At 36.6% G+C, this 20,186-nt stretch overlaps 1 protein-coding gene across 1 annotated transcript in view; it reads left to right on the top strand.

Moving 5' to 3' along the window:
- The window catches only part of LOC149262823 (callose synthase 5-like), an 82,994-nt gene that overhangs the window by 4,221 nt on the left and 58,587 nt on the right, over positions 1 to 20,186 (top strand). The window contains exons 10-21 of the mRNA XM_089425310.1: positions 7 to 133; positions 316 to 453; positions 559 to 635; positions 865 to 952; positions 1,049 to 1,177; positions 1,279 to 1,396; positions 1,789 to 2,123; positions 2,340 to 2,392; positions 2,870 to 2,930; positions 3,051 to 3,132; positions 3,245 to 3,294; positions 3,502 to 3,588. Of these exons, the coding sequence (XP_089281436.1) occupies positions 7 to 133; positions 316 to 453; positions 559 to 635; positions 865 to 952; positions 1,049 to 1,177; positions 1,279 to 1,396; positions 1,789 to 2,123; positions 2,340 to 2,392; positions 2,870 to 2,930; positions 3,051 to 3,132; positions 3,245 to 3,294; positions 3,502 to 3,588 (1,345 nt within the window). The remainder of the gene's footprint in view (positions 1 to 6; positions 134 to 315; positions 454 to 558; positions 636 to 864; positions 953 to 1,048; positions 1,178 to 1,278; positions 1,397 to 1,788; positions 2,124 to 2,339; positions 2,393 to 2,869; positions 2,931 to 3,050; positions 3,133 to 3,244; positions 3,295 to 3,501; positions 3,589 to 20,186) is intronic.

The raw sequence follows: 20,186 nt of genomic DNA, 5'->3' as shown, positions 1-20,186 counted from the left end.
TATTAGCTTACCAAAAGTACAACATGAAGTACAACAGCGTAAATTACTTTACATGGGACTCTACCTGCTGATATGGGGGGAAGCTGCAAACATCCGCTTTATGCCAGAATGTCTTTGTTACATTTTTCACAATGTAAGTACGCTGATCATATGTTCCTTTAATTTTTTCCTAGATATTAGCTTTGTCTTGTTTTCTCGAAGTTCTAGATATCTTTTCCACTGTCATTTGATATCTGGTATGTATAATATGAACTGCAAAGAACTGCAGAGTTACACAACATTGGTTGTGAAGATAGTGTTTCTATTTCTTTGTAGATGGCCTATGAACTGCATGGCATGTTGGCGGGAAATGTAAGTGTTGTCACAGGAGAGAACATCAAACCTGCATATGGTGGAGATGAAGAATCCTTTCTCAGAAAAATTATAACACCTCTTTACCACATAGTTGATGAGGTGCCTCATTATTCATTTTTCATGTCAGAACTTTTCTGATTAGATGAAGTTGATGCCAGGATCATAACTGGATTGGATGCGTGTTAATCATTTTGATGTTTTCAGGAAGCTAAGAAGAACAGGAATGGCACAGCACCCCATTCAGCTTGGTGCAACTACGATGACCTCAATGAATATTTCTGGTTTGTAGAAAATTCGTAGTTGTTTTTTGTTTTGTTTGCAGAATGTATATCACATTATATTACTGCACACATGAGTACATTAGAGTATACGTGGCATAAACATCAATATACTAAGCTGTGATTTTAAAGTAAAACAAACAGTTTTGCAATTCTGATATTGATATTGCTTGCAATTTTGGATGCAATCCATTGGTTTTTAATCTTAAATTTATTGGATGAAATTTCACAGGTCAAGTGATTGTTTTCATCTTGGTTGGCCTATGCGTGATGACAGTGATTTCTTCAGAACATCAGTAAATCCAGGATCTTTGACACGTGTATGCATGAATTTCTAATCCAAAAGATACGTTAATAAGAGGCAAGGTATTGATGTGAAGTAGTTCTAAAATCCATGAGTATTTACTTGTCTGCAGTGCCAGAAGGCATCTATAAATGTCACAGCAAAACGCACTGGAAAGATAAACTTTGTAGAGATACGTACATTTTGGCACATCTTTCGAAGTTTTGACCGAATGTGGACATTCTACATTCTAGCATTGCAGGTATGGATTCAAGCAATCCAGTATATAGTTCTCATTATTGTAACCAGGTTTCATCGTTATATCATACCTTCAGAAAAATGAAACTCATTTATATTGTGCAGGCAATGGTTATTGTTGCTTGGAATGGATCTGGTTCTCCGATGGATATTTTTCAAAAGGACCTTTTTGAGCAGGCCTTGAGTATATTCATTACAGCAGCAATACTTCGTATTATTCAGGGTAAACATATCAAACTGAGTCTAAGAGATTGCTCCTGAATTTCCAATTTTTAAGACTGTCTAACAAGACGAAGCCATCCTTGAATTCCAAACGATTACGTCCAGTTGTAACAAGCTATCCTGTTTCAGTATTATCTAATATTTACGTTTATAGCTTTTACATAGATCAATGTTGATGCATTTTCACAACTTTTCTCTATCAAATGAGTACATTATGTTTTATTGGATTTTTCATCATCACAATTTCTTGTATTGATGACTTTTAAAATAATCAACATTCTAAAAATTTAAGCATGACATGGTTAAATAAGTCTAAGGCAATCATGTGCGTAATTTTACTTGGACCCCACACAATTTAGAGTTTCTGACACTAATATTTCTTCAAATTCTCAGGTGTCTTGGATATTATTCTCAACTTTAAAGCTTATCACAGCATGAGACCATTTGATATGTTCAGGCACTTTCTAAAGCTACTTGTTGCTATTGCATGGGTTATTATCCTTTTGACATGTTATGTGCATACATGGGAAAAGTCATTTGGGATAATCAAGACTATCAAGTTGTGGCTTGGGCAAACAGGAAAGATGCCTTCATTGTATATATTCGTTGTTGTTGTATATTTGCTCCCAAATATACTGGCTGCTGTCTCTTTTCTATTTCCATTGTTGAGGCGATGGATTGAAAGTTCAGACTGGCTCATTATAAGGTTTCTCCTCTGGTGGTCCCAGGTATCCTTTTAAACCTCCATATGAAAGTATCTTGTTTGATAGAATTTTTGTCATAATCTATGTTTTTTTAAGAGAGATTTTTAAAATAGATTTACTTTTACGTTATAGATGATAACCATCAGCCTTAGTTTTAAAGATGGTTTATTTAGAAACCTGTCTTTTATGTCAGTAAGTTATTTTTGAGGTGACTAACCTAGCAGAGGATGTGACATGTAGCCAAGATTATACATTGGAAGAGGGATGCATGAGAGTCAATTCACACTCTTAAGGTGAGTTCCCATGCTGCCTTTGGGGTATTTAAGTAATTGTAGGAGCATTTTTTTAATCTTACATTTATTTATTTTGAAAGCGTTTCCTTTACTCTCGAAGCATTAAAACTGGCCCATAGGAAGTGTGATTCTCTCAAGGAGGTATGGCACCATGACTGGACCTCTTAAACAAGAAAAATGGCCCTCAAGGGGAAATCCAATGATCACAAGCACTTCTGTGCAGCTAAGCTTCCGTGAGAGGGCATGCACTATTCTGTCAAATTCACGCAGGATTGGGACCTGGCTCCAATTGTTTATATGTATTTCTGGGGAGTAAAATTTCGATGGGTTCCCTGACATGCCACTAACTTCACTGCCGAACTGTGAACCCATTAATAAGTTCACCTTTATTAATATAATAGTCAAGGTATTCATGTGAAAATGAAATTAACTGAAACTGTACATGAAAGATAATTCTTTCATCCTCTGTACTTGCAGGTATACTGTTTTCTGGGTGCTTCTACTCATCAGCAAATTGACTTTTAGCTACTATGTACAAGTAAATGGAAATCTGCTAATATATTTAGGCTCTTGGAAAAGTATTGTAATAATGCATCTTTTGAGAAAACAGCTATTAAGTTTTAAGATTTAACCCTTTTAGACCATTTTGGCAATGCAGATAAAACCTCTTGTACAACCAACAAAGGACATAATGAACATAACAGATGTTCATTACGTATGGCATGAGTTATTCCCAAATGGTAGTGTATTGGATGTTTGAAACATTTTCCATTATAGTTTTACTTGTTTTATATTTATGTATTAGTTCTGATCTTCTACTAGATAGTGATTGAAAGTTTGTTTCATCTGCAGTACCAGGAAATATGGGTGCAGTTATATCTCTCTGGGCTCCTGTAATATTGGTACGTGACATTTGATGCATCACGCTGCTTTCAAGTATATCATGGAATTTGTTCCTTTTGGATACAAATACTACCCTCCAAAACTTCTGTCACTCGCTGCAATAGTCACAGTCTTGCAGAAAAGGAAGTAATTATATTTTCTTGAAATGTAATCTATAATCTGGGTACAATTGAAGATTTTAGCAATGACTTGTGCTTCCATTACAGATCTACTTCATGGATACCCAAATATGGTATGCAATTTTCTCCACATTATCTGGTGGTATTTCTGGAGCTGTTCGACGACTTGGAGAGGTATGGGAACTTCTGTATATATGTGTGTGTGTGTTTACCCATACATGATTATTATTATCAAGATTTTGTACATGTTTTTTTTGGTAAGTCAGATTTATATTTAACAGAATAGATAGATAATACAAAATGTGGGGAGCCTAAAGGCTTTTCCAGTTAGAGTTTAGAAAATATGGTCCAATGATAACCGAGCTTTCGAGGTGGCCATTACTGAAGCAAAACCTGTTTGGACCAGCTTGGAGTATCTAAAGTTGTAAACCAGGATACCATTATTTCAACTCTATTAAAACATCTCTTTTCGATGATCAAGGCTTAGGACATTTGCTATCAAAAAACCTGGAAAAAAGGAGAGCCAAAAAGGACATTACAAGAGGAGTTTCTGCGTACTGTTAAACCAGGATACCATTATTTCAACTCTATTAAAACATGTCTTTTTGATGGTCAAGGCTTAGGACATTTGCTATCAAAAAACCTGGAAAAAAGGAGAGCCAAAAAGGACATTTCAAGAGGAGTTTCTGCGTACTGTTAAACCATGCTGGAGGACTCATTCCCTCTCCTCTGCCTTCCTACTTCGTTTCCTCCACTTCAAATTTCATTTTAAGTCCAAGCCATTAAGCAGAAGATCAAGGGTACTTTTGTTGATGCTTATTGTATACCTGCTGTTCAACATTCACTATTATTTGGGCTAGCATGTTTTTAGCTTTTGTTAGTTAACAATAAGTAAAGTTTGGGCACTTTTGAACCTTCTACTGCATTTGTATTTTTCCGGATCTGGTAATCTCAACCGAATTGAGAGAGGGTTAGAAGTTTGTTGTTTCCTTGTACATCCATGACATGATTAGTGTTGCATGCAACAACATCAATGCTTGAAGTGAGAGGTCCTCTTCAACATGGCAGGGAATGAATGAATAAACCATGATTGATACCATTCAATTCACCCTTACTATATTTGCATACAATCATTTGGTTAATCTTTTCTAACATTTTATTTGGAAATCTATCATTAGACAAGCCAGTGAAGGCAAAGCAACCTTTCCTCAAGATGAAGCAACAGTGAGAAAGAAAAAATGGAGGCAGTGGTTGATGTAGAACGAAATCACAGCTTACCACCAGCCAACAACCTCACAACCTCACTCTGCTCTCACATGCACACAAAAGCGGCACTGCGGGAAGAAATGAAAAACACATGCATGCAATCACACACAGCTGGAAAGAAATAAACATGCAGATTTATTTTTATTAACTAATACTAATTTACATGTGCATAGGAAGCCTCTTGGGCTATTTCCTTTACCATAATCACAAAAGAGCTTTGAGGGCCTTCTTTTGTTAGAGCCACATAACTTACCAGGACTATGAGGGTGAATACCATTTTCACAAAACATAGACCACCTGCTGATCTCAATACCTATAGGGCTTACAACTTGCAGAACCAAATTCTGCTTAGCAATGACAATTCTTCTTTGCTGGTCTGCTGCAGCTCCTTGCTTTCTTCACCTCTGCTGGCAATTTTCAAACAGCTGGTGTTCTTTGGCAATCGCTATAGGCTGTTCTTCTACATCATGAATCTGCTGCGAGTTAATCTCTTGTTTTCCCAAGATCTCAATTCCTTGGATTTGCCCATCTTTCTATCTTCTTCTTCTCCCCATGACTATACCTAGCAAGTTGTTGGGGCCAAGGTGAAAAAGGTGATTTTAAAAAAAATTTGGCTAGGTATGGAGAAACCGCGTGGTAAGGAGTAAAAAGGGAATACCATGCAAAGTAGAGGTTGGTGGACACTGCGTGCAGCACAGAAGCAGACAGGTATACGACGCAAATGTTTTGACACACCACATTGATGTGCGCCAGAAGTAGTGAAGACCGTCACATAATAGAAAGATGTGGCTGTCAGCATCCCACTCTCCAGCAGTATGGCTCAGTTAGCTGTGGTCAAGTAGTTGGTTGTGATTCAGCACATTATGGTCAAGCAGTTGGTTGCAATTCAACATGAGAGTAGACATCTCATCAGGGTGAGCTGGTTGAAGATTCCTAGGAGTGCGATGTTGGAGATTGGGTTATATAAAGTGTTGTTGCCACTTCCATTTTGCTTCTTGATGCTTTTCTTAATACTTCTTGGTTTTGTTTCGATTCTCATTCTGCTAATTGTATTGGGGCTTGGCTTGATATTATGAAATGGACCATGATGGTCTATCATGACAGTCTGATTTTTGTCATCTGGATTTTTCACAATCTGATTAATTCTATTATGAACTGCATCCTTCTTTGTGGTGAAATTCTGAAGCAACTGATATACAGGGAGTTTTAAATGCACCAGTAGAGTAACATCATGACCATATACAAGCTCAAAAAGACATTTTCCTATGGAACTCTCTTCTTTGTAATCCTTTGTGCCCTTAATGCATACTTTATTTTACTATCCCATGTTTTCTTGTTATCTCCCACTACCTTCTTGATAATGGTCATTAAGTTCTTATTGCTAGATTTTGCAATAACATTTCCTTTGGGGTAGTAATTTGATGAATGGGATAAGATGTTAGTTTATGGATTTTTTTGGTAGCATCGAACAAGTGTTCTAGTCTCAGATGGTGCTAAGAGGCTAAGGAACGCATAATCTCCATATCTAGAAATAGTTTCCTGAGATATGGATCTGAAGAACTTTAACTAAATTAATTAGCCAATAATTAAATTATTTCCTAAGTTCAACTTAGGGAAGCTAGTTAGTTAAAGTAAATCAATTAAGGATGTTTGAGATTGCTCTAGAGACTTCTATTGATGAAGTATAATTGATCTTAGCCATTGATGGAGATTTAATCTGGGTCGCCGAAGTCTCAACGAGAGATTATAAAAGGACTCGAAGGGTTGGAGAGAGGACACATCGAGAATCAGTTATCTTGGCAGATCGAGCTACCTAGTTCAAAGCATTGAGGGCCTAGTTCGAGCCAGAGGGAGAGCAACAAAAAATTAGAGAGCGGGATTCCAGAGAGTTTTCCAGTGTTTCCCCAGTGCTGGATTAGCAGGAGATAGGAGGCCGAATTATCTACAAAGAGGGCCAAAGAAGCCAATGTGAATTGCGATAAACCCTAGTGTGAGTTGTAGGGAGAGCCACAATTTAGCAGCTAGAGGCTAGATACATTTTGAGGGGGAGGTGCGAGTGGTTTCTAGTGACAGAGGGAGGCAAGACAGCTCACTTGGAGCCAATTTCAAGGCAGTGCAAATTTTTCAGGGTCAATAATACGAATTCTAAGGTGCATTGTGAGTAGCTAGTGTAGGGTTCAAGCAGGACAGAGGAGGCCAAGTTGTTTTGCAAAGGAGATCTAGGATCTCCAAATATTTTGCCAGTATATTTGTCGGAGGATTGCCAGTTGGGTCATTTAGTCCAAAATAATGATGTTATTATTTTTATGTGTGTGCATCTATTTCTCAGTTCTTGATTTTACTTCCACAACATATTTTATTTGTGAAGAATTGCAGTGTGATTTATTCATTATTTGTCGTAAAACAAATAAACTGCTAATCGATTAGAAGAATAAACTCCAATTGCTATAGTTTAAGGAAATTTCACATGGTATCGGAGCATTATTGATCAGATTGGAGGCTCAGAGGCGAAATATTAGCAGATCGTGCAATTTCAGAGGGAGATCTGAAGCATAGGGTTCAGATCTTCGTAGGCTAAGCTACGGGTGTGAATTGTAGGGACAAGAAATTTGATTTCTAGATCTAGTTGGAGGAAAAGTTCAAATAGCCTCAAATTTAGAGTTTGCAATCAATGTGGTTATCAGGAAGCAATTTCGGTGAGCGGATCAATTGATTCGTTGAGTAGATCTAGGCACAAAAGATTTGCAGCAAGGGTTGCAGTTGTAGATCTGCTCTGGGAAGGGAGGGAACAACACACAAAAATTATACCTGTTAGTACTCCATGATTCCTTTTAGCTTGAAGGAAAAGGGTCACAGAGGTAACCACAAACCTCTTTTGGTTGATAGATTGGTATTCTCCAACCGGAGGGGGCTCCCTCATTCGGAAAACTCAAAGATAAGAAACTTTGAAGAACAAATTCTATCAGAGACCAGATCTGAAAAGTGTTTGATTTTTTGATTGGGGATTGGTGAAGGATTTTGGAAAAACTAATGCATGTGATCATGACCTCCCTAGTTCATCATGTCTCTGCATTTCCCAACTAGTTTCATATACAAAGGTTTGATTAGTACACACCCCGAAATAGGAAAATAGTCTGTAGTATAGTGGAACGTGAAAATAAAAAAAATCATCTACAATAGCAGAACAAATGAAATTTTCGTTACTGCAATTTCAATGAATGAATATCAAGAGGAAGAAACAGACATTCAAAGGCATAAACATTTCATTTGCAACTGAAATATTCGGTACAACTAAATAAGAGCATACAAAATGAATTCTAATGAAGTTGTTCCATTACACCTTTAAAGCAGATTAGGAAGAAAACATGAATAAGATGACAGATAAACTAGAGAATGACAATTTCGAAGCATCATACCACAATAATCTTTGTAATGCTAACTGGAATAACTTTAGCATCAAGCATATTCATTAATAAAGATCATAGCATGTGTCTACAATAGCTCAGAACAATGTTCAAACCAACAACAACCTGTTCTATATGTATTGTTTAGTTTAAATAGATCTAAGACAAGGAATAATAAGAGTCTAGATACATTGCATCATTGATCCAAACATTGGATCGAACTGAACCCAAAAAGAGGAAAGCTTCTGCTGTTTTAGTCCTTTTCCTCAAAAAACAAAAAACATAAAGTATTCTTGACTTTATCTTAATATAAAAAACTAAATCCCTATAAAAGAAAGTCTATCTTCGAAGAATATCTTCATGAAATGAAACAGCAAAAAGAAGGATAGTTGGTTGTTGACTGTGCAATGACTACGTAGCAGCTGCGCAACAACTATGATGGCACTTTTTTCTTCCAAAGATGGCACGTGGCTGACAACTGATGGTCTGAGTTGGCTGCCACCTCTGCTCCATGTTCACACCTTTAAACTCTAACAATTGGCTTCTTCCCAATGCTCGTGCAAGTCTGTAGGTAGGGCCTACGCAGCGACTGCATAGAAAACTTTCCAGACTGCTTTTTATATGCCCTCCAGTCTTAACAAAACATAACCATACTACTGTAGGCTGCTCCAAATATCAGAATCATTCCAACACACTGATCAAAACAACATATACAACTTTAACCCAAAAAAGAAGTACCCTTAATGTGCAATGTAAATATTTTGAGACAAAAGCTCAAATTTCAAAACTTCAAGCAATGACCTGTTACCTCCTCTTCCTTTTGCTAGAGGTCTTGCTGGTGGAAGATTGGGTCTTTGAAGCTTGAGGTGTGGGATCTTTGTGCTTAGTGGGCACTGGCAGAGTGAGCTTTGTTTTAGACAGAGCCTTAGATCTCAACCTTGGCACTCTTCCAGGTGAAGGTGCTTTGGCTGCCTCCTTGTACTTCTTAAGCATTCCCCATGCCTTGTCTAAACTCTTATTCATACTCCTCAGCTTTTCATTCAATACCAGGTTCCTGACATAGAGGTTTTTGCATTGTTTTCTCACAAGAATTGACCATTTAACAAAATGTTTACCTTTGTTGAGAGCTCTGGATGCCTCACGTACTTCCTTGTCACAATTCTCCAGTAGATGCTGCATAAATTTCTTGTAATTCTGATTCTCTTGCCTGAACCTCTTAACCTGCTCCTGACTCTCCTCGAGCTCTTCTAGACATCTCTGATACTCTTTCCACTGGTCAAAATGTGGCTTACCAGGTGCTTGAGCCACCTTTTTCATTTGCTGCACATAACTTAGTTTTGACTTGGTTGATCTAGTTGTAGGCCCACTGGACTCCCCTCCAAGTTCTTTGGCCTGTTCAACAAATGAAACATGTTTACCTTTGTCCTTAGCAATGGGTTTAGGAGGTGTCTCTGCCCTTTCTTTTTCCTCAGCTGCTTGTTGAGCTACTTCTTTCAAGTCTATGTTCTTCCTCTTCAAGAAAGCTATCTTCAACTGATATTTGGAAAGAGCTTCTTTCATCTTGACCATCTTAGGGTATTCTTCCTCATATTGTATGGTATCTTGCTCATATTTCATTGGATCTTCTTCTTGTTCAAACTGGATTGATTCATCCTGCTCCACTATTTCCTCTTTTCTGTCCTCTTGTTCTTCTTCTTATTTATCTTCTGAGATTTATGTTGTATCTCTGAGATAATAATGGTCAGCTATTATGCCAGAGCATCTAAGATAAATGTTTTGGGGGTTTTGTTTTAATTTGGGAGACCAATGGATGAAACAGATATAGAACTGATGTGCCTAACCTCTTGAATAATATCAATATCTCAGCAGAGGGTTGTTATAAATATTTACACAGTGATATAGCTTTTAAGATGATGAGCAGAAACAAAAAAGTAATATGATTGCTACAGTTTTCAAATTGAAAGCTAAATAATCATAAGTATGAAAACCTTTAAACTATGTTTAAAGGTTTGAGAAAATACACACGAGCTTACAAAAGATGATGATGATTTATTGATATTGAGAGAATTAATTAAACAAATAGTCCATTAACTCATTCTCTTTATAGATTATCACTTCATAAAGCTTATAGGAATAAATTGAAATACAATTATTCCTACCTAGTTATCTCTGCAAGACAAAAGTATATGAAGAAAAAACATAATGAATGACACTGGAAAAACTTACAGGAAACACAAACTGTGTAAAATAGAATTCAAAATCCTTTGCTTTGTATTAATGATCCAGAAAGATTAATTACATCAGATGTCTATAAATGCTTCTTCAAGGGTGCAACCCTTAATAACTCGTGATGAGATTTATTTATACAACAATAGGTCGAAAAATATCCTGAACTACTTTTACAAAAATAGATTATTTACACAATCAAAAATAAAACTGGCTAATGATCTGGCACTATTTTGGTGTTGCGCTATTTGATGACTATTACTGAAAAAGTTGAGAAGTGGTTGAAGCTGGCTGACTGTTTCCTCAAAAACTTAATGTTGTTCAATTATCCTTAACCAAGTAAATTTGTTAATTCTTCCTAGCGTTTATCTGGGATAGAAATCTTTGTTACCCTCCTGTAGATTTCATCAATCTCAGTGTATTTAGTAAAACTAGGTTTTACCAAAAATATATGCTTGATTTCATCCAAGATGAAGAAAGAATCCATGAGTGTTTTTACTATGAGAGTTGGTGTTGCTGATCCTTTGATATTGGCCACTGACGCTGCATGGGTGCCCACCTTTGTTAATTTCTTGACATAATCCTCAATGGGCATCAATTTATCATTAATAACCATCATAGAAGATAAACCTTTGCTGACCAAAGGTTCAATCTTGTTGAAAATTCTCTGAACTATGTTGTTAACATTACTACACTTTTCTTGTAGCTGAAGGATGAGATTTTTGTTAGTGATAATCTTCTTTACCTCTAATATTGTTGCAGTTTTGTCGCTTATCCTTAACTCCTCAAGCTCATAGCCATCCTTGGAATTCAAAAATTTGATTATATCAGAGGCAGTCTCTGGCATATCTTCCAACTGCCTAGTTATGGATTCCACTGCTTCCTTAGCTTTTTCCAAGAGATCTTTTTGATTGAATATTATCTTAATGGACGGCCAAATCTCCTTGATTGCCTTTGTGATTTCTTCACACAAAATTTATTTTGTTAAACCCAACTTGTTTCCTATGAAAGAATATGTGAGTTCTTTCTTCAATATTTCCACTTGGCCTTTGAGTTTGTTTGTTTCAGTTGTGTGTGAACTGTCTGATATAGACTTCATAAGTTGTAATTCTTTGAGTTCATCCTTTAGCTTATTGATTTCTCCTATCTGGATAGACAGGTTCTGAACAGCTTTAGTAATTTGTTCAACTCCTTTTGCTATACCTGTTGCTAATGTAGTGGTTGTAGTAGAAATTCTAGTGATGGGAACTGCTGCAAGAGAGACTACATCCGTTGAAGTTTGAATGTTCCTGATAGCTTCCTCATTCTCCTTAACCAATTTCTCCATCTGCTCCAACATTTGTTTTATTTGCAAATTCTGTTCTATGATGAGCTTCATCATATATGACTTTTGAGTCTCCGTCTCCTCGATTTCTTTGGCCATTGGATCCTCAGATGTTGGTAGTTTCAGCTGCTCCTTTAATGCTGCAACCTCAGTGTTATTTTTCTTAATGAGCTCCTCTGTAGCATTTATGTTTGAGGGATCATATCCCATCCTTAGCACTAGATTTCCCAAGGATTGAATGTTGGTATCCTTTTCTAATGAGGAGACCTTCTCCAACTTTAATTGTGACTGAATGTTGGCCAATGTAACCTGCATCTTTGACAAACTCATAGCAGTGTTTGTCAACATTGAAGCAATCATCTGTCTAGTTCGTTTGTGCATCTCAATTTGATCAATTGGATGCACATCCTGGACATTAAACTCAAAAGAAGTATGTTTCTGGTATTGTCTTGCAGTTCTGGGTTGAGGAACTTAGGCTGCAAGAAAGCCATTTGCATCTTCCCCTTCTCAGAGTCAAAGACTGAAAGAAGCCTGGCTTGAGAGCTGGAAGAATGCTTCCAGAACTAGGTGTAAGTATTTAACTTCAATTCTTCATTCTTTCTTTTGATTTCAATAAAGACATGGAAGATGTCTTCCTCCTTATTCCCTAGAATGCCTCCAACAATTTGGACTATCCGTTGTTCATGAGAAGTGGTAGATTGAGTTGGAGATTGTATAGACTGTTCACTAGACTGTGAATCAATATTCATAGAGACTCTTTGTTTCTTTTTTCTGTGAAATACCTTGAGGCCTTGGCTTGTTGCCTCTATTACAGGTGAAGATTGTTCTTCCCTCCCTCTCTTGGCTGTCTTTTTCTATGCAATTGGAGTTTGCATATTTGATGTAGAGACTGCCTGCTCTTTAGCCTCTTGGAGGGTATTCTCTGTCCATTCCAATTGATTCTTGAACTATTCTATCTCAGGCCTAGCTGTATGATGATGTGGTGTGAACTTATTTTCCACCCTGAGTTTGTAAATGACTCCCAATGGGTCATATGACCAAGAGAAACTGAGAGAAAATTTCATTTCTTTTAACAAATTATCTGCTTCCTCCCCTGTTTCCCTGGTATTACAAATGAAGGGACCAACTTGAGCTTTGAGCTTAAATTGTGATTTCTTTTTGGCAGCTACAAAATGTACTTCATCTGCATTCAATCTTTGCCTCAAGTACTCCAGTGCAAAGATTCTAATAGGGAGGTACTTTGGCAGTTTGTAGGGTGGAAGCTCACAGCCAAAAACCCTGATTTCTGTGTAGTTTTGGTAGCAATACCAATCTCCTATTGCAGCTTGATCCATGAACTGAAGTTCTTTGACAATCTCCTCATTGATCCTTGGTAATGTGAATTCTTCTTTCTCCTTCATCCCTATTGAAGTCCAGAAAATCACTGACTGTTGTTGTCCTTCTTCATCAAGTTTCTACAAAGGAAATGGGAATTTGTCTCCTTGAAAATATATAAAAAGATACACAAGTACTGAAGCATACTTGAATACTTCTTCAATGTTAAATTTGACAAACTTCTCATGTATGGTTTCAGCTATGAAATGACTGAGATCATAAATAACAGTAGGCTTAGAATCAGAAGAAAACATGGATAAGAAATTAAGGATGGCTTCATGGATAGACTGATCAGAGTGATAACCAAGAAAATAGGACAGGATAGTAGTAATATGCCTAGTTCTATCAGGAAACATAGATGAATCATAAGGGGGATTTCTCTTTGGTAGAGGACTACCAATTGCTAAAAACAGTTCCAGGGTCTGGGATCTCTTGGTAAAGTCCAGTTTGTTATAAGCTTCTATCAGGTTTTCATGGGAAAAAGGATGAGTTGGTATAGTGGCAAGGGCCTGCAACATTTTCTCAATTGAATCAGCATTAATGGGACAGAGGATTTCTCCAGTAGGTGAGATAATGGCTCTCTGGCTGGGATCATAGGATTCTTGGCATTTTCTCACAAACTCTGGAGCTCTGCGTATTTGTGGAAAAATATAGTGTGGTAATTGGGATTTCCAGAGCCCAATTTCATCACTCTAGTCAATTAGTTTCTCTTCCCACCAACAATAGATTTCAAATAAATCAAATTGAGAAGAAGTCTTAATGATTTTGCAATCCTTGTCAACTAATGGAGTATGCTGGAAATCAACCTGTGGGAGAATTAGAGGATTTGAAACTTCTGCAATTGTTTTTCCCTTAGGAGGCATTTTGTCGAACGAAACTGCGGACTGTAAATGACAGAATGATAAAAGGAGTTACTAGAGTGGAGACAGGTAATTGACAAGTGGACCTAGAAGATGTGCTTGCGAACTAGACAAGTGGTTGCTAGAATGTCAAACAGTGGCTGAGCTTTTGAGCAGGTGGGCTTGAAGAATAATCTTGGTCGCAGAAGTTAACTGTGTAACCTTTGAAATGTATGGCAAAATGTTTATAAAGAGAAAAATGGAGTGGGAGGGTGGCGCCGAAAGTTTGAAAGTTCATTAATTATCCAACGGGTTAATTAACGGACATCTGGTTATAAATGCGCGGGAGCGGAAATGAATGGGTAACGGATAGGCGGCAGATGATTGGACGGGAGATATGAAGTGAAATGTGACGTGGAGGTGACATGGGGCGGCGGTAAACGACTATGAAGGATACCGCGTTTGGGGGTAAGACGGAGTGCTTTGTGGTTTTAGGATTTCTAGTCCCGAAAGACTAAAAGGTGAGTTTTGCGGTTTATGTAGGTGGTATTAAAGACTGCCCATTTTGAGCCCCCCGATAAACTTTGGACGACGAATGAGGGCAGAAAGGGAGTGTGGGCTGTATGATTGCGGAGGAGTGTGCGGGATGAGAGACGAGGTGGAGGGAGTTTAACGTGTGAGAGGGGATTGAATGGTGAGGTCACGATATGATGGGCGGATGCGGTGACTGTGGGTTCGGGTGTTTTAATGAATGGAATGATAGCATATAAATGAAATAACATAAAGTCAAAACTTTGGTTATTCAAACTCCCGTCATCAATATGTTTCCTAATGTTTTGATCTTTAGGAAATAACCATTTCAACATCTCAAACTTTCACATTTCTACCTACCCTTCTATTCCACCTTTCAGAGTGCATTTGAACTAGCAACCCAATATTTTCTTTTTATGAACAATATATCTCTATACCTTATTCCCTCTTTTTGTTCAGATTAAACTATTGAGCCAAATTATTTTCTACCTATGAGAATTAATTTAAAACAATTCTGTATAATTAGATAAAATAACCTAGTGTGGCATCTAAACAAACTGCACACAACTATTATTTTTCAAACTAAATTTAGAACAAAGTAGTGGCATTTAGATTTGCAACACTTTCAGAGTTGATTTCTTTTTCTTTTCTTTCTAACCTAACATTTTATTTTGGCTTCATTTTCTAGGGCATCTACCCTAACATTTTCTTTGATATGGACATATTTATCAAAATATTTTCCTAACATTTTTTATTCAATATTCTTTTTGTCCACATCCTATCTTAACATTTTGTAAATATATTTTCATTTTTTGTCTAATTTATTCTAACTTATCAAAACCAAAAAATGCTACAACATTGGCTCCAACTGGGGACTGCTTTCTCCTGTAGAATGCAGAGAACCTGCAGATCCATGTGCCTTCTCCTTGGGCTATGGAGTCCTTTGCTGTAAAAAATCTCACTAACAGCTTGAAAAGTAAAAGAAACCGGAGTTTTTATAATGAAATGAATTCCAACTTCTTAGTATTGAATGAAATGTTTGAGAAACCTTCCATTTACAGGATAAGTGGAATATAGTCCCTCAAGATTTTGTAGCACAAAAGTGTTGTTGCCCTTCACTTCAGCAATTGCTAAAGGACCAAACTATAGGTTATCAAACTTGCCATGCTTTCCCTTTCCTCCCTCCTGGAGTCCCATCTTAGAACTAGGTCACCTTCCCTAAAGTCCCTTTCCCTAGCTCTTCTGTCAAACAGGATTTTCATCTTATTCTGATATTTCTTCAATTTGTATTGAACTTCATCTCTATTTTCATTTAGTTCAATAATCTGATTTATCCTTCTTGAAAAATCATCAGGTTCATCTGTTGAGTCCTGCAAGAATTTTAAAACTGGGAAAGCCAAATTGGTGGGAAAAATTGCATCTTTCCCATAGACTAACTGAAAAGGAGATTTTCCAGTAGATGTTTATTTGAGGACTTTGCGAGGCCATTACCTTGAGGGTAGTATGGAGTTGAATGATTTAACAGAATCTGATATTTCTGACAAAACTCAATCATTTTAACACTAGAGAATGATGCTGCATTATCTGTGACAATTTGAGTTGGGAAACCAAACCTAGATAAGATATTGTCTTCAATGAATTTAATTACTATTGAATCGGTAGCATTTCTTACTGGAATTGCTTCCACCCATTTAGTGAAGTAGTCTGTTTTGTGAGGATCCATCTATGTTGATTACTTGAAGTGGGATGGATCTCTCCAACAAAATCTAATCCCCATTGAAGGAAAGGTGCTGATATTACTGATAGTACTAATGGAAGAGTTGCTAGTTTCTGCTTACCAACAAACATTTGACAAGGAACACAACCTTTGACCTTTGCCCCTACTTGCAAGAACAATGTTGGCCAATAAAATCCTCCCCTTAAAATCTTGTATGTTGTTGCTCTCCAAGCATAATGTCCTCTGCAAAATTCTGTATGAAACTGATCAATGATTCCTTCAGTTTCTAATTCTGTTAAACATAATAACAAAATATTCAGTGGATCTTTCCAGTACAAATTTGCATTTATGATGCAGTACTTGACTGCTTTCAATTTAAGAGTTTTACACTGGGCTTTGGAGAATGATGCTGGGCATTCAAAATGGAGTAGAAAATTTACAATGTCTTGATACCAATCTGACAATAGAAATTTGTCATCAATATGTAAAGGGTTGATCTGATCTGAAGGTAAAGGTTCTTGTGGATTCTTTTCTTCAGGTTGAAGAGAAGGTTCTTGTGGATTCTCCCCTTCTACAAGGACAGAAGGTTCTTGTGGATTCTTCCCTTGTAAAATTAGGAAAGGTTCTTATGGATTCTTCCCTTGTGCAAGGACAAAAGTTTCTTGTGGGTTCTTCTCTTGTACTTCTAAAATAGAATTGATTCTAAGCACTTTGTAGTTGGATTCTACTAGAAGCTTGGCTAATCCTTGACCTTTTACTAGCTTTGTAGTTTTGATAGTTAGATCAAACTCAAGTATTTGAGTGATCCACCTACCTCTTTTCCCATCAGTGTCAGGTTGAGTTAAAATGATTTTTACAACATCATTAGGAACATAAGCAGTAATAGGTGAATGTAGGACATACATCCTAAAAGATTTCAGGGCTTGAATGAGGGAATAGGCTTGCTTCTTGATTATGTCATACTTAAGCTCGACATCTCTCATAACCTTACTGAAAAAGGCTATGGGCTTGTCATGGGAATCTTCATTCTTTTGTAATTGAACAACAACAAAGGTTGTTTCTGAGGCAAAATAAAAGATACTGAATGGTTTAGTATAATCAGGGTTGGCCAAAGTGGGAGCTTCAGAGATAAATTTTTTGATCTGATCAAATGCATGCTTGGAAGAGACAGTCCATTTAACTTCATGATCCCTTCGGAGCATGTTAGTTATATCTTTTACAATCTCTGCATAATTTGGGATGAATCTCCTTAAAAAATTAATTTTGCCCAGAAAAGCTTGAATTTCTTTCTTGTTTCTAGGTAAGGTCAATGTTTCAATGGAAGACACATGATTGGGATCAATTACCACTCCTTCCTTTGAGATTATATAGCCCAACAGTTTTCCTTCTTTGATAGCAAACAAAGACTTTTTAGGGTTCAATGATATCCCAAATTTCCTACACTTGTCAAAAACTTTGATCAAGTGCTTTAGATGCTTTTGATCAGATTTAGAATAAACAGTAACGTCATCAAGATAAATAACCACAAATTTGTTTACCTGACCCATGAAAGCTACATCCATAGCTCTTTGAAATGTTGCTCTAGCATTTGATAAACCAAATGGCATTCTAGTGTACATAAATGTACCCGATGCTGTAGTGAAGCCCTGTCTGCTGGATCAACATTTACCTGATTATAACCTGAAAAACCATCAAGCATAGAAAGTCTTTGTGCTCCTGAAACCATTTGAAGTAACTGATCCATTTTGGGCAAAGGGTAATTATCCTTTAATGATGCTTTGTTCAAATTTGTAAAATCCACGCAAAGTCTGATTTCTCCATTCTTCTTCCTAACCGGAACTAAATTTGCAACCCAATTAGAATATCTAAGAGGGAGAATGATTTGGGCATCTAGCATTTTCTTAATTTCCTTTTCTATAGTTGGTAGAAGGGCTGGATTAATCCTCCTAAGTTTTTGTTGATAAGGTATTGCTTCTAGCTTCAAAGGGATCTTATGCTGTATTAATGAAGTATCATAGGTTTTTAGATCAACATAGGTCCAAGCAAAAACATCCTTATAATTTTGAAGTAACTTAAGGTATTGAGTTTTAATCTCAGGGTCTAGAGATGCACAGATTTTGATGCTTTTGACATCATCATTTGTTCCAATGTTAATTTATTCTATGTCCTCTTCCAAAGAAATGGACTGAGGATTTCGGAGGACATCATTTTGATCAAACAATTTTTCTAAGGGTATCAAGCCTTTGGGAATAAAATTGTTAGACAATTGAATAATATCATGATCAACAATTTTTGAATTGAAATCTGAAGTATCATTCTCACTTGTATTTTCATTTATTTCGGATCTATCTTCATCAATTTGTAGAACAGAAAATTGATCTACAACTTGCAGAAAGGATTTCAAATGTTCATCATCTTCAAATATCTGCCAGTGTTTTAGATTGTCTGGGATAGATGATCTATACTTGACTTGTATTTGGTAGAGTAAATTAGTCTGATCAAGAATTTTAAATGAACTAGAAGAAACAGCCAAGGCATCTGCATGAATATTTTGATCTCTTGGAATATAAGTCAAATTAAAAGCATCATGGAAGTTTTCAACTGAATCCCAAACTTCATTTCGGTAAGACCTAAGAGTGGGGTGTTTAGTCTGGAAAATATTTCTCACTTGCTTGATAATAAGTTTTGAATCAGTAAAAACACTTAAGTTTTGAACCTTTAAGCTTTTGGCTAATTGCAATCCCAAAATGAAAGCTTCATATTAAATCATATTGTTTGTAACTTCGAAGTTGAGCTTACATGATTGGGTAATGTTTTCTTTTTCTGGTGATATTAAAACTACTCCAGCTCCTACTCCATCTATTGTGCAGGAGCCATCAAATAATAGTTTCCATATATCAGTTTGATTTGGTGTTGGACTTTCAATTACATCTTCAATTTTAACCTGAGTTTCATGCACTTGTTTTGAAGAGAGTTGAAAGCAACCAAAATCTTGGTCAATTGCATAAATGGGATGGTTCCTTGGCTGGTCTGTTTTGCAAATAGTGTGTGCACAAATCTCACCTCTCTATATAATCTTAGTTGTTCTCCCCCATAAATTGGAATAGTAGCATAAGACATATCCATCTGAAGAGTTCTCCTTAATTTGGCACAACAAGACCTAGAAAGGAGCATTCCAAATTTGGGAGGGATATTTGTGACCACTATATCAAGTACTACACTTTTCACTGGAATTTGGGCAAGGGTGACTACTAAATCCTTAATCAATCCTAAGCAAGGTACCCTTTTAGAATCAAAGGTGTACAAGTCATGATAGGATCTAGTTATGTCAAGTTTCAAATGGTCCATGATGGTTTTTGGCATGAGGTTATGTGATGCTCCAGAATTAAGCATACAATTATACAACATGGAATCATTTGTCTTAAGAGTTACATAGAAAGGAGGCACTATTTCATCTATCATATCTAAGCTAGGGCCAAAAACAACTGCTAGTTTTTCATCTTGCAGATTGATGATATCACCTTCATCATCAACCGAGGTATTTTGTATCCATTTGGAGACCTGATTTCTATACCCAGCATTTTTAGAAAGTTTTGAAAGAGGAATTGGGATTTTAACCCTTTCTAACTCTTTTTCAACATTAAATGTAGTCAAAGCATTTTTGTCATTTTGAGGAGTATCAATTGGCTGATCTAATGGTCGAATAAAAGTTGTTTGAGTTTGAGCAGTTTTGGCACGAGGTTCATTTACTGGAGTTTCCTTGGGTGGTCTTCCAGGGCCAGGCCTAGGCCTAAGGTCATATCTTTTGTTCAACTCTGCAATTAAAAATTCAGATAAGGCATGGTATTTTACTATTTAGAAACCTGTGAAGATTCTTGATCTTCTTGAACCCGATTTTTGTGGTGTAAGAGGAATAATAACTGTTTGATCAGAGGAAGTATCCATATTATTTATATCTTCAGTGATAGTCATAGTATTATCATCAGGTTTTCGATCATCTATCAACAAAGGAGTGGGAATATGTTGATCATTACTAGGTCTCTGAAGAAATGTACTTGTGGATTTCTTTTATACTGGCCTTGATTTTGATT

Source organism: Pinus tabuliformis, chromosome 6 (genome assembly GCF_031772625.1).
Source record: "Pinus tabuliformis cultivar Carrire ecotype Pingquan chromosome 6, CPIR1, whole genome shotgun sequence".
NCBI classification, from domain to species: Eukaryota; Viridiplantae; Streptophyta; class Pinopsida; order Pinales; family Pinaceae; genus Pinus; species Pinus tabuliformis.
The sequence above is the reverse complement of the archived record's forward strand: the minus strand, read 5'-3'. Positions and strand labels throughout refer to the sequence as shown.